Raw genomic sequence first — 16615 nt, 5'->3', positions numbered from 1 at the left:
GTTTAATTGAATCCGAAGCCAGCAAGTAGCCTTCCAGCCGAGTCATATATAGTGCTTTTCTCAAAAATGGTGCAAGAAACATAAATATCATAGAAACATTTTACAAAAGCAACGTTCTTACGTATATATTTTCACAGAGAAAAGCCCTTGCCGCCTTTTTATTTTTTAATAAAAAAAATTGAAGTGTATTTTTCTGCCGAAAATACGCCAACCTATTTGAGACAACTAAATAGTCGCGGTACTAATCATCTGTTTGGCTGTTTAATGGGCCTGTGCCTTCATTTGATATGGCCATTTGAACTTTTAAAAAGTTTGGAACTCGACAAATAATGGAATTTGTATGCAACATTGCAGTCCCAAAATCGAGACTGCAATGTTTTTAACTTTTTAATTTTTGACTGACCATAAACTCCGCGCTTCGCGACCAATTTTTTAGACGGCAAAGTCGACTTTGCCGTCCATTTTTGAGAAAATTAAATTTAGTGCAGATGTATTGTGATCGAACTAACTGTAATAACTTAGGGATAAAGTAAAGGTAACATTCCATTTCCGACTTGCGGACAAACACGTACGCCTTACACTGACTTACACTGATAAATTTCTTCAAACATATTTGCACGTGTACAATGCCTCACTACCTATATGCTACTCGGCTATGTACAACTCTAAATGTGAAATACGTGTGTTATCGCTACTTTTTCTAGCACGAACTAGATGCTAGTGACTTCAGAGTTTATCGATAGTTTATACGTTTTATAACGCATTATGTGACTGACACGTTTGAAATATGATTAAATAACAATCAGGGTTCCAATGTAATATAGGTACATGGAATATTTCGTACGTTCGTATAAAATTTTTTAGAGGTAGCCAATATTTTATTATACCGCCATTGCTGCTCTATCGGTAAAACAGGATTTGTTTTGCAAAAAGATGGTGTGAGGTTATAAACCCGGAGAGTAAAATAAAACAAATAAAATAGCTTGAAATGTAAAGTGGGAATCGACATGCCAATTAATAGACTTTAAATGTCGTTTCTTTGTTTTCAGGTATGTTTTTATTGTGTTTAAGGCTAAATAAGTTAAGTTTCGAAATGTAAACGTTTGGTTAAATAAAAACTTTGTTTTCAGAGCAACACAATACGTTTATTTTTGGTGGATTCCTAACAATTCTTGAGAATTGTCTTATATATACCTATAGTGAAATCAATGTATGTTAATGAAATAAAGTAGGTTTTGCAAAACCAATTATAAAAGAGCAATTTATAAATTAAATTAATAAATTAGCTATGAATCGTTTGTCTTTATCTGTCATTTTGACTTATATATTTGCAAGAAAGGGATAAAACATAAAGGCTAGTAATTATGTGAAGCTATATTACTGTCTTTTTATGTAACATATGAGCACAAAATGCCGTGTCTTACAGCTACATGTTATTACTATTTTAATATTAATATAGGCCGGTAGCTTGAACATGTCATGCTCGCTTAAAAGTCTTTGCTTACGGTGGCGTTGTTGATCGGGTCGCCACTTTCCCGAATGAAGGTTGAGGGAGGCGATGGCTGAGATACGCGTCATACTCGTGAACGGGTGCTGTTTGTGGAGACTGGTCTGTTAAGCTAACACGAGCTATTAGCTATATATACTATACTTAGTAACTTTTATTAATTAATTACAGTGAGACGCCTCATTCTGTTCTCGTATGTTTCTTTTCTTTTAATGAATGTATTAATTATACAGGATATTGACTCTTGGAGACCTTATACATCTCTAAGGATAACTTGATAAACTATATAATCTTATAGTTCTGACACCTAGAGACATTTACACCTCTAAATATTATAGATTTTTTTTGTGTGTGTTTTTTTATCTGTATTTTGTATGTAATTCGACATTAAGAGACCATATACATCTCTTAGTAATTGTAATACGTTAGATTGAATTGTTAGTTTTATTTTATAAAATTGTTGATGTTATTATTTTTGCTTTTATGTAAATTCAATGTTGACGTGTAAAAGTGCCCTTGTGGCCTATTTGCTGAATAAATGTTGATGTTTGATGTTTGATGTTTGAAAGGGATAAACATAAGGGATAATTGTTTTGTTTAGGTGCATGATTCGATTAGTTAAGTGAGGGCTTCATTCGCCAACAAACTGGTTACAGTTTGGTGATATTGTAAATTTTGTTTATGAGCATGTACCTTTTGTGTAAATAAATATAAAAAAAAAATTGACTAAATCAGGCCCGTAAAGATTATTAATATACATACTTACATACTCCAGAATAGGTATGTAAAAATGTTTAGATTATTTACCAAGAGGATTAAATTGGAACGAGTTTCCCCGTTTCTATGCATTGAGACACAGAATAAATAATAGTACTAACTAGGTACAGAATACTCACTCTCTAACAAAACCCGTCTGTCACGATCAGCACAAAATTGGCACAAATATGGCCGCTAGGTGGCGACAGCGCCACGCGCGGCTTATGGCAAACCCCAAAATTGGGGTCGAACGGATGAACTTTTAGCTACCTGTAGCAAAGCGACGAAATCGCGGAGTGAGCCACGTCTGATTGAGATTAGTTCAATGAGATATTATGAATATTTTATTACTTTTATGATTACTTCATAATATTTTTGATATTCATAAACCTGCGGGCGCAGCACGGTTCCATTTTTATCGACTATCACTATGCCCATCCCTTTCGCACTTACATACTTGTTAGAACGTGACAGGTATGGTGACAAGGGATAAAAACGCCACCGTGCTACGCCGCCTGTTGTGGTAATTATCGATAAAAGGATTTTCTATAATAATTATTATGTCAAACACTAGCATTAAGTTATTTCCACAATAATACATAACTCAGTGATAACTGTATTCGGATTTACTGCCCGATTCGAACTTTAAGATACGTCAATTAATAGATCTAGAAACGATATGGATTAGATGTGTCAGTGTCAAATGTGACGTTTTTGTTTGAAGAAACGTCACATTTGACTGACATATCGAATCAATATCGTTTCTAGATCTATTAATGGGCGTATCTTAAAGTTCGCATCAGGCCGTTACTCATTAAAGCAGACCTTAATATAAAACCAGGTTCATTCCGAGTTAACGATGTAATCCTCTGGCGAAAGGATTATTACTGCTTCTCCCATTACAAGATTATCGTAGCGATAAAGGCTTTATGTTAATTCTTCCTTAACCATGTTTAATCAAGAGTGAACAGGCTTCTGGGCGAGCTCGCTCCATCGTAGGCCGCGTCTACGCCTCGGCTAGTCTGTGGCCATGAGTAAGCCCATCCATAATAAAAAATAAAAATAAAAAAAGTTTATTTAAATTGGGTTAAAGTCAGTTGGGGCTGAGGTGGAGCTCGCTAAATCGGAATAAATAAGTCGTTCAATTAAACAATTATAATTGATTAATATTGGTGAGTTATATTCATTTAGATAAATACTCGGCGCTTAGCGGGTATTTATTCGTCCCCCTCGCTGTCGAGATCTCAAGTTGCTGGTGCGCTGAGGGTAAGTCCTTCGTCCATGGTCTGGGTCGTCGCCTGCTTGAAAGGGGCCTTGACCCCCACTCCGGGTTTTTCCTGATGCAAAGGTTGTCCATCGCAGTCCAACGCGGCAACGCACCGAACGTGATGGGCACCTTTGCGCCGGGGGCAGCCCGGGACGGGCTTCAGTAGCCAATTTATTTTATACTTATTTAGTTTCTATTTATATTTAAGTTTAGTTTTGTTTAATTTATGTGTTATTTTGTAGATTGCTTCTCTGGAGAACTTGTTTAGATAAAAAGATTTGTGTTTGAATGTTTTGTTTTGACGACCTTTGGTAGCATTAGGTCACTACAAGGTGAGCTCATTAGTTTAGTGTAACACGAAAGATAAGAAAATATTCAGACATAGGTAAATAAAGTAGAACGACGTTAGGCGTGTATTTATATTATATACAGTCCACAACCCTATTGGACTACCTTGTATTGTAACCTGTTTTTCTTGTCTGATTCGTTGCTGTATGTTTTGTTTGCTACAATAAATGACTTTTTATTTTATTTATTTATTTATATGATTATCGCGTACCTACCTAATAATACTTTTATTTTTACGCTATAATTTGAAACTAAAAATATTTTTTACCTAATTAAAGTTACTTTTATTTTGATGGTTCTACTAATTTTCAATCACTATCACTACACCTTATAAAAAAAACAAGCGCCGTTGTCTATGTGTTTTTGTGTTTGTATGTTTGTTCGCGATAAACTCAAAAACTACTGACCGGATTTTCATGCGGTTTGCACCTATCAATAGATCGATTCTTGAGGAAGATTTAGGTGTATGATTTTTTTAACCCGTGCGAAGCAAGGGTGAGTCGCTAGTTACAAAAATAAATCGGAATCGTATTCACGCAGCATTTCTATCCGCCTATCAAAAGTAGGATTATTTTAAACTGTATTTAATTAATTTAGTAAGTAGTTAGAAGTAAGATCATAGCTATATGTTCATTTGTCGGTTTGGCCATTAACCTTCTTGTCACCTTGACTAAAAAGCAAGTTCATAAATCTAATTACAAACTTTTTATGAATTAAACCGCATGTAAAATATTTATATGAGAGACTTTATGATTCATCATTGACTTAGCCGGTAATAAAAACAAGTGTTCAAACGTTGGTCACGGCAAAGACTGCAGCACCGTTCAATTTTTCATTAGCTTACGATACGCGTAGCAGTAACGGTATCCTATCGCAATCTCGAAAATTTATTAAAAAAAAACAATGTTTTTTCTTGTCTAAAGAGCATTTTGTACAGTCGGTGGTTGATATTACGGAGCGGACAAGGTTTTAACAAACATGCAAACAAAGCCTCTATTATAATCGTTAAAGATCAGATATTATTGAGCACCTTGGGCGTTCCGATGTATCTAATCTCGACTTTTGAAGCCATTAGATTTGTGACCCATCATTTTTGAAAAAACATGAATATCCATCATTTTTGGAAAAAACATTAAGTTGCGATAGCTTAAGAAACAAAAAACAAATGCAATTTCAAAGTCAGACGTACCTACTGACAAGTGTATAAACCTCTCATAATCATAACTTTAGCAAGAATATGTGTCAAAAAATTTAAGCTAGTTCGCGCCTTTTCAGTACGAGTCTTCGAAATGTCTGCGGATAGAAGGGAGTTGAATCTGGATCGGATCCTAGTGGAAGAAATCGGTCAATGGGGGCGGTTCCAGCTCAGAGCCGTGGTGTTGTGTGCTCTGGTGGCTTTGGTAGGGAGTGTGCAGTGCTATGCTTATCTGTTTACTGTTGTGAAGGTCAAAACAAGGTAAGATTAGTTTACTGATTAAGAACAATGAAATATATATAAGGAAACAAACAATTCAGTTTATTAATTCATCAAATACAAATCAAAGTCAATCTTAAAATCTACTTAAATAATTTACATGCAATTTCCTAACTTAAAATCTAAACATATTACTAATATACTATCCTACTTACACTATCAGCCCCATTCCGACCCCCACCCAGCCCAAAAGTGCCAAAGATGCTAGCGGCATTACCGCGCTGGATGGCAAGCGATATCTGTTGGACTAGATAGGAGCCTGAACGGGGATCGCCTCCTCTGTCACGTAGACGCCGCCCCAAGTCTCTAATCAACCTATAAGGAAATGTTTTTTTTTTGTGAAAAAATTGGTGAAACAAATAAGATTTAAAAATACTGCACTCATCTTTTAAATTAAGAATTCTTGAAGTAACTTCCTCTAAATTAAGGTAAAGTCGCACCAATAAAAGTCTGCAGCGGAATTGATAGCCCACGAAGTGTGATGTTATTTATACGTCATAATTTCATAGAAGTTTGACGTTTAAAATGACACTTGCACTGCGTGGGCTATCAAAATCGCTGCAGACTTTTTACGGTCCAACTCTAGTAAAAGTAGACAAGGAAGAAGAAGAGAGACAACTCTTTTTGAAACAGCTGAAGACCATTGATTATTTTTTATTCTAAGTGTAGTAACTGGACTTAAGGATGACTCACACCAGACTATTCCTTTCCTGATACAACACGCCCGGTCACTTTATTATTTTGTAGACAGCATCACGAAAAGCCGAGTGCAGTTCTTCATTAGAATTACTGAATTCATACGGAGAGAACCAGGAATTCCCGGTTCCAGTACTGTTTCTGTATGGAAAATCAGTACTTATTCTTAAGCCAGTTTACTACCTATTTATTCAAATACTGGTTCAAGATATAAATTATTCCAGATGCCTCATCCCTGAATGTGAGGACACCCCCTTGTTCTCCCCACCATGGATCCTGAACGCGGTGCCGTCGTCAGGGGACTCCTTCGACAACTGCCACCGTTTTACAATGAACATGTCACGGAACAATGAATCCTGTTCAGCAGACTTGTTCAATAGGAACACGTCGGTGCAATGCCAGGATTATGTTTATGAGCATAAGAATTCGGCTTATTACGAGGTATTTCTATTTCAAACATTTTATTCTACTCGTAATTGTTTCAAGCGGCCTTTTTAGTACCGTTTTTGGACCGGTTTTTTACCTGTTGTCGCTTTTATTTCCTTGGTTGGTATTTGGTTTAGTTTTCTTAAGTTAAAAGAGCTTTCATTTTTATTCTGTGTGGAATAAAAACGAAATCCCAATTTTTATCAGAAAAAATGTAAGTGGGTCAATTTTCAAATAGACATTTTTTGCTGTCCCACGGCTAAAACTCGAAGTCCATAGGACTAAAAGACTGGGTATGTATATATTTTCATTCAGTGTATTATAAGCTTTAAAAATCATGTACAACTGTACCTAAAATATTATTTGTTCCTGACAAAATCGCATTTGAAGTTCCAAAAACGGCGAAATTTACCGTTTTTCGCGTGTCCCAGTGGCGGCATAGCGCAATAAAAAAAATCATAACTTTGGATGTAGGCAACTTATTATAAACAACTTTGTATTTCTATAAAGAGCATTTTCTAGAGAATTGATTTAATTGTATTGATAAATTAATGCGTTATTTAATAAAACAAGGGAAGCCTTTTTATCGCTGTCCCGCGCGGCACCTGTTTTGTTATGACTTAAATATAACCCCTATAAACTTCTTTGTCTATTGAATAACGGTTAGATTAATATTAGGATGCAATAGTGCGGTTAGTTGGGCATCGATTGACATGAAATGTAGACCCGGAAACAGTTTAATTTAATTAAAAACAGATAAAAATCTCACTCGATATATTTTGGTACGACTACAATGACATTTGTATGGACGCTTAATACGTTGGTACATAGTTGGAATAAAAATGTTTATTTCATAATAATAGTTGCAAATATAGTGTTAAAATATATAGTAAAATAAATAACTGAATTGGTTGTATTGTGTAGGAAATATCGCTAAAAAATATTATTGGCGACATGTCGCGACATTTGTATGGCGACATTTATACGGCTATTTTGACCGTATAAATGTCGATTGTGGCATACAAATGTCGACATAGTGCCATACAGATGTCGAGAAGGCGTTATACAAATGTCGTCAGGGTCTTATAAATGCAACAAAAATAATAAATAGTGCCATATACATGTTGATACTGCCATATAATGTTGAAAAAGGCCTAATACAAGTCAAAAGCGCCTTACAAATGGCTAAATAGTGTCATACAAATGTCGATCTTTAAACGTCCATATCTAGCTAACTATAAAAAGTACAGAGGTGCCTCCTACAGTATATTTTTTGTTGTTAAGAACCCTTCCTAAAACGATAATTATAAATTAGATTTTTCAAAAATAAAAAATTGCCATACAAATGTCGAAAAAACACCCTCTTCAAAAATTGACCCAAGTATGTAATTTTCCGCTCACTTGATACTACCTTACATTTTCGTAACTAAAGGAGCCCACTGATTATCAGTTCGCCGCACGATATCACAGCCTGTCGGTTAAACGCAAAAAGTGACAGATCCGAACAACTGACAGGCTGATATCGTCCGGTGGACTGTTAGTCAGTGGTCGGCTTTAGAGAAAGATTTTTTAGAATATACCTACCAAATTGTATAAACTGACTAATAAAATTTAACAACAAATAAAACATTGGTCCGTTTATCTTCCTAGTCAGCGAATGGCAATGTTAATAGGTGATGGACTAATTATTTTTGTTCCGTTTTTAAGGAGACATCTGTAACACAGTTAGAAAAAGAAAACACGTTATACTCATAAAATATTTTATGCTTAGTACACGACCATTGATAACCGTGAACAGGGTATTTTCCTACTAGTCAAATCAGTTACTTTTTTAGAACTATCAAAACGATTTGCTAATATGGAATTTATATAAAACATTACATCGTGACGTCACGGTCAACTCACATACTTTTTATATTTCTATCCGATTTATTAAATAAAACTTTTGTTTAAAAATAACTCCTATCTATGTTTTTCTAATAATTATCTGGTGCTTTATTTCATGCATGGTGTAAAATAATTTATTTTAAATACAGTATAATACCCTATTAAATTCTATAAACAATGAATGTTAAACAGCGGCCTAGAAAACGTTACCACAGTGAAGATTTATAAATAAAGTTGATGCTCCCATTATTAAAGCAGTAGTTATATCAACAAATCTTATTATTACAGTTTGGTCTGGCCTGCGACGACTGGCGCCCGACTTTGATCGGCTCGGCCAGAACCCTGGGCTACATGTTCTGCCTACCGATGATGGGTCTCATCTCCGACCGCTGGGGCCGGCGGCTCGCCCTCGCCCTTACCACCTTCAACTCCGTTTGGATCGGAAGTCTGGCATATTTCTCTGGCTCCTACAACTGTTACATATCTATATCGTTTGTAGAGGCTCTGTTTGGAGCGTGTACTTTTTCCAGTGCTTATATTTTAGGTAAGACATTTCATTTCAAAATTTTATATTTCACATCGTAATATAAAATTTTCATAATCATAATTTTATCATGCCAGTTTTACTTAGTTAACTATTTCTTCTTCTAACTTACATTTAAACCAAATCCCGGTGCTTGATTGTATTAAAATTTGGCGTTCTACCGTAATTCCGATGATAATGCTCTAATACCTATTTTAAATTCTAATGATGTAGTCGGAAGGTAGGCAAAGGAACTTTTAGATTGAAAAACATAAACACATTGATTTATTGAAGTTCATTTTCGAAAGGTTTCGAAGAGTACATGATACCTAGGCATGCAAAAGGGACACTTGGCTATAAAAATGTCTAAAAAGTATTTTTGACAGAATCCTTTTATCATTACAGCTGTGGAATATGTGGGGCCAAAATACCGTGTAGCAACCGGTGTCACTATGAGCACTTGCCTTGCGGTAGGACAAACACTTTTGGGTGCAATAGCCTGGACGGAACCTTATTGGAGACATCTAATCCTCATGCTCTACTTGCCCCAATTTATTTTCGTGATCTACTTTTGGATCGCACCGGAATCTGTTCGATGGCTGATCAGCAAGGGCCGGTACGAAGAAGCCTTAACCATCTTGAAAAAAGCTGCTAAAATGAATGGAAGTGCTTTGTCAGAAACGACTTTGAAAGAGTTCTCGGAGTTAAAAGATGTTGTGACTAAGGAAAAAGATACAACGGAACCTTGGTTAATTTGTCTGGTGTTCAGACATAAACCAATTTTATTGCGTTGTTTGGTGACGCCGGTGTGGTGGATCACTTGTATTCTAATGTACTACGGTCTGACGATATCTTCTGTAGGGATATCAGGAAACAGATACATCAACTATTCAGCGTGCAACGCCATTGAGATCCCGGGGTATTGGACCGCCGTGCTGCTTTTAAACAGGATTGGGAGGAAGGGTGTATTGGCCGCAGGATTTTTGATAAGTGGAGCCTGTCAGATTGCGTTTATATTTGTGTCTGGCGGTAAGCTTGAAGCTATTGTTTATTTTCTTGCGTATGGATTATACACAAATTTTTTGATGAAGATCAAAAAATAGTGCATAAAGGTGCTCCATTTATATTATCCTGTTAACATCTCTGTCTGTAATCTGTTTACTTTACTATTGCCTACAGTAGTGACAATTATGTTTAAAAACGTCTGTATTCCCCAAACAAATAGTAATTTTAAAAGAATAAATACGAAATTGACATGCCCATTCTATGACCAAGCATTGAACTTCAACATTCCTTTTTTATTTCCCAGGCAACTACTGGCTTTCCCTGACAGTATACCTGATCGGCAAGATGTGCGTATCCGGCGTGATAACATCTCTGTACGTGTACACCGCTGAACTGTATCCCACGCGGTACCGGTCCAGTCTCTTCGCGTATTCCTCCATGATTGGAAGAGTTGGGGGTATCTTAGCGCCGCTCATGCCTGGAGTTGTGAGTATCACGACCTTCTCGGGAATGCTAGACGTTGGTGGTACTTTAAATGTGCAATAGAAGTCATAGACGTCATAGATGAGTTTAGAGGTCTTATGGAATAGGGTGTAAACAAGCACCTTGGTGGTAAGAAATTACCGCCGGCCATGAACACTTGCAACACGAGAGGTAATTTTTTTAAATATCTGAGTACGCCCTCTTCTTAAAGGTTTTAGGGTCGTATCGTTCCCGAACCGCCGACGATGGCAGTTCATATCACAGTTTTGTTGTGCAAGACAGGAAGTTTCTAGAGAAACGCACCGTTGAGGACTGCCAACCATCTAAGTGATGAGAATGGAAATGTAGTCGCGTAGAGCGAAAAGAGCGAAACAAAACGGCAGGGATTAATTGATAAAGATTGAGCTTAGGCGAAGTCTAGTTGTTCTCAGTAGCTTGAAGATTTACTTAGGGGCTTCGGGCAGGTCTTCTGGCTAATTTGACAATGTTTCAGGCAGCAGTGGTGTGGGTGCACCTCCCGTTCCTGGTGTTCGGCGTGCTGGCGCTGGTGTCCGGCCTGCTGGTGCTGCTGGCGCCGGAGACCCTCGGAGCACCCTTGCCGGACTCCATGGAGGAGGCTGCTAACCTCGGCAAGGAGTCACCTGTACTGCAGTGGTTGAAGACGCTAATGTTTAGAAGCAAAAGTTATACAATTAAATAAAATAGAAAAGACTGTAAGAATTAAGGAATATTTAGGAAATCACAGTCTGTTGCCTCATTCAAGAAGAAGTTCAATTTATGGTTTTTGGACTCTTGCGGTAGTATATAGCGGGTAAGTAATATAAGACATAAGAACTTATACTATAATATTCATATTATATACGCTCATATTGTATAAGTTTGTTTTGTATACCGTTCAAGGTGTATAACGAACGTTAGATATAACATCAAAATATATACTTTTGTTAAGTATACCGTTATTTAAGTATAATATCATTGTATATAATGATCATTATGAATAACGTTCATAATATCTCAGATTTATAATGTATATTACTCAAATCATCTAACACCAAAATGCATAATGCTCATATTGTATAACCTAACCTACTTTTCTGGCAGCAGTTTGTTTTCTATTGGGGTCACAGTTCTAACCTAACCTAACCTACTTTTCTGGCAGCAGTTTGTTTTCTGTAGGGGTCGCAGTTCTAACCTAACCTAACCTACTTTTCTGGCAGCAATTTGTTTTCTGTAGGGGTCGCAGTTCTAACCTAACCTAACCTACTTTTCTGGCAGCAGTTTGTTTCCTGTAAGGGTCACAGTTCTAACCTAACCTAACCTACTTTTCTGGCAGCAGTTTGTTTTCTGTAGGGGTCGCAGTTCTAACCTAACCTAACCTACTTTTCTGGCAGCAGTTTGTTTCTGTAGGGGTCGCAGTTCTAACCTAACCTAACCTACTTTTCTGGCAGCAGTTTGTTTTCTGTAGAGGTTGCAGTTCTAACCTAACCTAACCTACTTTTCTGGCAGCAGTTTGTTTTCTGTAAGGGTCGCAGTTCTAACCTAACCTAACCTACTTTTCTGGCAGCAGTTTGTTTTCTGTAGGGTTCGCAGTTCTAATCTAACCTAACCTACTTTTCTGGCAGCAGTTTGTTTTCTGTAGAGGTTGCAGTTCTAACCTAAACTAACCTACATTTCTGGCAGCAGTTTGGTTTCTGTAGAGGTCGCGGTTCTACCCTAACCTACTTTTCTGGTAGCAGTTTGTTTTCTGTAGGGGTCGCAGTTCTAACCTAACCTAACCTACTTTTCTGGCAGCAGTTTGTTTTCTGTAGGGGTCGCAGTTCTAACCTAACCTAACCTACTTTTCTGGCAGCAGTTTGTTTTCTGTAGGGGTAGGAGTTATAACCTATTTAGTATATCATACGCTATTATATTTTATAATCAGTATACTAAAAGATAGTATATACTATGATCGATATACGTTATGTATGTTATATAAACTGAATTTAGAGTATTTGAGTGTTATATAAAAAGTCATTATACAAAATGAGTATTATGTTAATTGACCGTTATTCCTAATAAAAATATTGTTTTTGATGTTATAGCAGACGTTCATTATATCTTGTGAATGTTATTAATATGAAATTATATATTATGTAGTTATATCTCGTGGGACGCACCCGTATATAGCATGGTCGTGTTTTTATCGGTTGTCACCGTGCCTGTCACGTTCTAACAAGTATATACTCGTAAGTGCGAAAGTGACGGGCATAGTTACAGACGATAAAAATGGAACCATGCTGCGCCCGCTGATGTTGTTAGAGTTAGACCTGGAAAAGTCTGTAGCGATTTTGATAGCCCACGAAATGCAACTGTTACTTATTTTGACGTTTAAAATAACGCTTGCACTGCTTCGGCTATCAAAATCGTTGCAAACTTTTCTTGGTCTAACTCTATCATTAGTGCCTTTATTTATATACTTACTTACTTACTCCTCTGGCGCAGCGACCCAAAGTGTGTCTTGGCCTCCAACACGACTGCTCGCCACTGATCCCGGTCTTGTGCCGTGTCTCGCCAGTTCTCAACCCGGAGCTCGCGCAGATCAGCGTCCACCACATCCGCCCATCGATACCTAGGTCGACCAACCGGGCGGCGTCCTATCGGTTTTCCCTCAAACGCTCTTTTCACCGCCCGATCACCTTCCATTCGCTGAAGATGGCCGAGCCACCGAAGCCTTTGCGCCTTTGTCACACCAATGATGTTTGGTTCAGCAGCTAGTTCTTCAACTTCGGCGTTCTTTCGGATTCTCCAGCTGCCATCGGGTCTCTGCGTTGGGCCGAGGATTTTGCGGAGAATCTTCCTTTCGGCCACCAACAGCTTATTTTCCTCCTTCAGAGTTAGTGTCCAGGCTTCACATCCGTATGTTAAAATAGGTCGTATAGGTCTTGTAAATTCGGATCTTAGTTTTTCTGCTGAGAAGCCTGGACACCAAGACTTTATGCAGAGCTGCGCCGCATCGCAAGGCATTCTGAATGCGAATGTCGATTTCTTCGTCACGGGTATTGTTGTCGTTGATTGTACAACCTAGGTATTTGAATTTGGCCACCCCTTTGAACACAGTATCTCCGACATGTAGATCTGCAGGTTTGCCTCGACCGGTTTTATAACGTCGCATGTGGAGATACTCAGTTTTATCGTGGTTAATACGTAGGCCTACTTTCAGAGCTTCAGTCTCAAGGGTCTTAGTCGCCACCTGGACCCCTTCTCTACAACTACCCAATAGAGCCAGGTCATCTGCATACCCCACCACCATATGCTTTCCGTTTAGCTCTAGTCCAGCATCCAAATCTAGAACTTTCCTGAGGACATACTCCAGCACTAAATTGAAAAGCATTGGTGATAGGGCATCGCCCTGTTTTAGCCCCGTGTCCACTGAAAAAGCATCCGTCAGATCGCCCTGCACCCGTACCTTCATATTACTGGCCCTCGTTACCGCCTCAACCATGGTGACTAACTTGTTCGGGATGTTGAAGTTCCTCAGTATGGCGTATAAAGAGTCCCTGTCTATGCTGTCGTATGCCTTAGCGAAGTCCACGAACACCATGTGTACAGATTGTGCATATTCCCATCTTTTCTCCATAATCTGCTTTAGGAGGAAGATCTCGTCAACCGTACTGCGATTTCGACGGAACCCACACTGATAATCGCTGAGAATCTTTTCCGCGTACGGTTCCAGTCTTTTGAGGAGTACGTATGACAACACCTTATATGCAGTTGGAAGCAATGCTATACCCCGGTAGTTCGCACACCTCTTCTTGCATCCTTTTTTATGAACAGGACAGATGACTCCCGTGTTCCACTCAAGCGGTTGGATCCCCGCCTCCCAAACTTTTGCTATCAGCTCAAAAAGCCTGGACTGCACTGTTCCTCCGCCGTACTTCCACAATTCTGAGGGCAGACCGTCGAGACCCGGCGCCTTGTTATTCTTGAGTCTCATTATTGCCTGTCGGACCTCATCAAAGCTCGGGGGTTCCACTATCTCGTCCTCATTATCATCTGTGGTCCTGGGTATGCGCTCGAGTAGCGGAGGGCAGTTCAGCAGTGTCTGAAAGTAATTACGCCAGCAGGTTTTTATTTCTTCGCCATCCGTGATCAGGTTGCCGTCTGCGTCTTCTAGCACTTGAGTTGTGGGTTGATAGCCTTTCTTACAAGATTTTACTTCTTTGTAGAACTTCCTTGACTCGTTTGCTCTAATCAGAGTCTCCATTTCCTGGACTATATTTTCTAAGTGCCTCCTTTTCGCTCTTCTAATAACTTTTCTGGCTTCCACACGCACTTCCTCGTATTTATCTTTCCACAACTCGTCCTGCTCAGCTAAACTTTTGTATCTTGTCCTTTCCCTTATAATATTGTCACACTCTTGGTTCCACCACTTCCTTTTCTTTTTTCTCTTTTTCCGGCCAAGCACCTTCACTGCAATTTTCTTTACAGTATCTTTTATATGCTCCCATTTCTCATCAATGCTGCCATCTAATTCTAACTCATCAAAACTATTCCTCAGTTCAAGTTGAAAAGTACTTCTAATTTGTTTATCTTTAAGACTTTCTACATTAATGGGGTCTTCACTTTTGTTGTATTTTATTCTGTCGACCTTCACTTTAGCTTTAATTTTGACGCCTAGTAAGTAGTGGTCACTGTCGCAGTCTGCTCCTCGAAATGTCCGCACATCCAAAATAGTGCTCTTATGACGATTGTCTATCAACGCGTGATCTATCTGGTTAACGGTTCTACCGTCAGGGGATTTCCAGGTCCCCTTATAGATATCCTTGTGCGGGTACATAGTGCTTTTAATTACCATGGCTTTAGATGATGCGAAGCTAATGAGTCGTACACCATTGTCATTTGTCTTCTCATGTTTACTATGCATTCCTATTGTTGGCAAAAAGATATCTTCTCGGCCCACTTGTGCGTTAAAATCTCCTACTAGTATCTTTGTGTCATAGGACGGCAGCCGATCATATATTGATTCCAGGAGGTCATAGAAATCATCTTTGATACTCTCGTGTGCACCCTCTGTCGGGGCATACGCATTAACTATCGAGATGTTGCTGAATTTCCCTTTGACACGGAGCACGCATATTCTATCCGATGCGGCATCGAATCTTATTACATTGCCTTATTTATATATATATATATATTTGACGGTTTAGAAAGAACTATAGCTATTAGGTACTTACATTAAGTTTAGCTTTTACTTTCCAATTTAGTTTTTGCACCTCCTACAACTTTGCAACAAGGGGGGTCATCCATTAATTACGTCACACGAATTTCTAGGTTTTTTGACCCCTCCCCCCTCCTTGTCACACTTGGTCACATTTGGCAAACCCCTCCCTCCTAGTGTGACGTCACATTTTTTCTACGAAATCGCCAAATCGAATTAAGTAAGTACCTCTCTCTCTCCTCAGCATTATTATTCCCATCTGATTGTGGGGTCTGCTTTTCTGGTCTTTTCTCTCCACTTCGCGCGATCGGACGTGTCGTCTACTGAAACGTCGCAGGCCCTCATGTCTTTTTCTATGGTGTCCGCCCATCTCATCTTCGGTCTTCCTCTTCCTCTGGAGCCGACAATGTTCAGATCCATAGCAACATTCCCGATGTAATCAGGAGGTCTTCTTTTTACGTGCCCAAACCATCTCAGTCGGCTCTCTTGTAGCTTATCGGCGATATCACGTACTCCGAGGCTACCGCGAACGTACTCGTTGCGTATCTTATCGAGCCTCGTTACCCCGCACATCCACCGGAGCATCTTCATTTCGGCGACTTGGACAGATCGGACATGGCTCTGCGTCATAGCCCATGTTTCACTCCCATAGGTCAGAACCGGTCTTATTATGCTCTTATAGAATTAAGTAAGTACCTATAAAGTATTATTAATATTATATCAAAATATTTTTGACGATATAAAAATTAGTAATTTTATAACCCAAAACTGCTTAGGAAAGAAAATTAAACGTATAAAAACGATTATCGTTTCAAAAACTTGTAATTTAAATGTACAGCGAATAAAATAATTTAAATAAATTTTCGGTTAGGTACTGATGAAGTTAAAGTGACGTCACAAAGTTTGTGTCTCCCCCCTCCCCCTTGTCACAATATGTCACATTTTCTTGACCCCCTCCCTCCCCCTAAACGTGTGATGTAATTAATGGATGACCCCAAGGAAGAGTTCGCTCTTTAGCCATAAGGCCGCCTATTTCTTACTGTCTG

The 16615-nt window shown here is 38.5% G+C and overlaps 2 protein-coding genes across 2 annotated transcripts; one reads left to right on the top strand and one right to left on the bottom strand.

Annotated features, from left to right (window-relative positions):
• The first annotated feature begins 6280 nt into the window (after positions 1 to 6280).
• Positions 6281 to 11145, top strand: LOC134668264 (organic cation transporter protein-like). The gene is made up of 5 exons (XM_063525749.1): positions 6281 to 6489; positions 8650 to 8905; positions 9290 to 9913; positions 10194 to 10375; positions 10866 to 11145. The coding sequence occupies exons 1-5, from the start codon at positions 6379 to 6381 to the stop codon at positions 11070 to 11072; spliced, it is 1380 nt and encodes a 459-aa protein (XP_063381819.1). The 5' UTR covers positions 6281 to 6378; the 3' UTR covers positions 11073 to 11145.
• A 4673-nt stretch (positions 11146 to 15818) lies between these two features.
• Positions 15819 to 16199, bottom strand: LOC134668359 (uncharacterized). Its single transcript, XM_063525840.1, has one exon. It carries the CDS (start codon positions 16197 to 16199, stop codon positions 15819 to 15821), a length of 381 nt encoding a protein of 126 aa, XP_063381910.1.
• Positions 16200 to 16615: the final 416 nt, after the last annotated feature.

The sequence above is a fragment of the Cydia fagiglandana genome, chromosome 10 (assembly GCF_963556715.1).
Source record: "Cydia fagiglandana chromosome 10, ilCydFagi1.1, whole genome shotgun sequence".
NCBI lineage: Eukaryota > Metazoa > Arthropoda > Insecta > Lepidoptera > Tortricidae > Cydia > Cydia fagiglandana.
The sequence above is the reverse complement of the archived record's forward strand: the minus strand, read 5'-3'. Positions and strand labels throughout refer to the sequence as shown.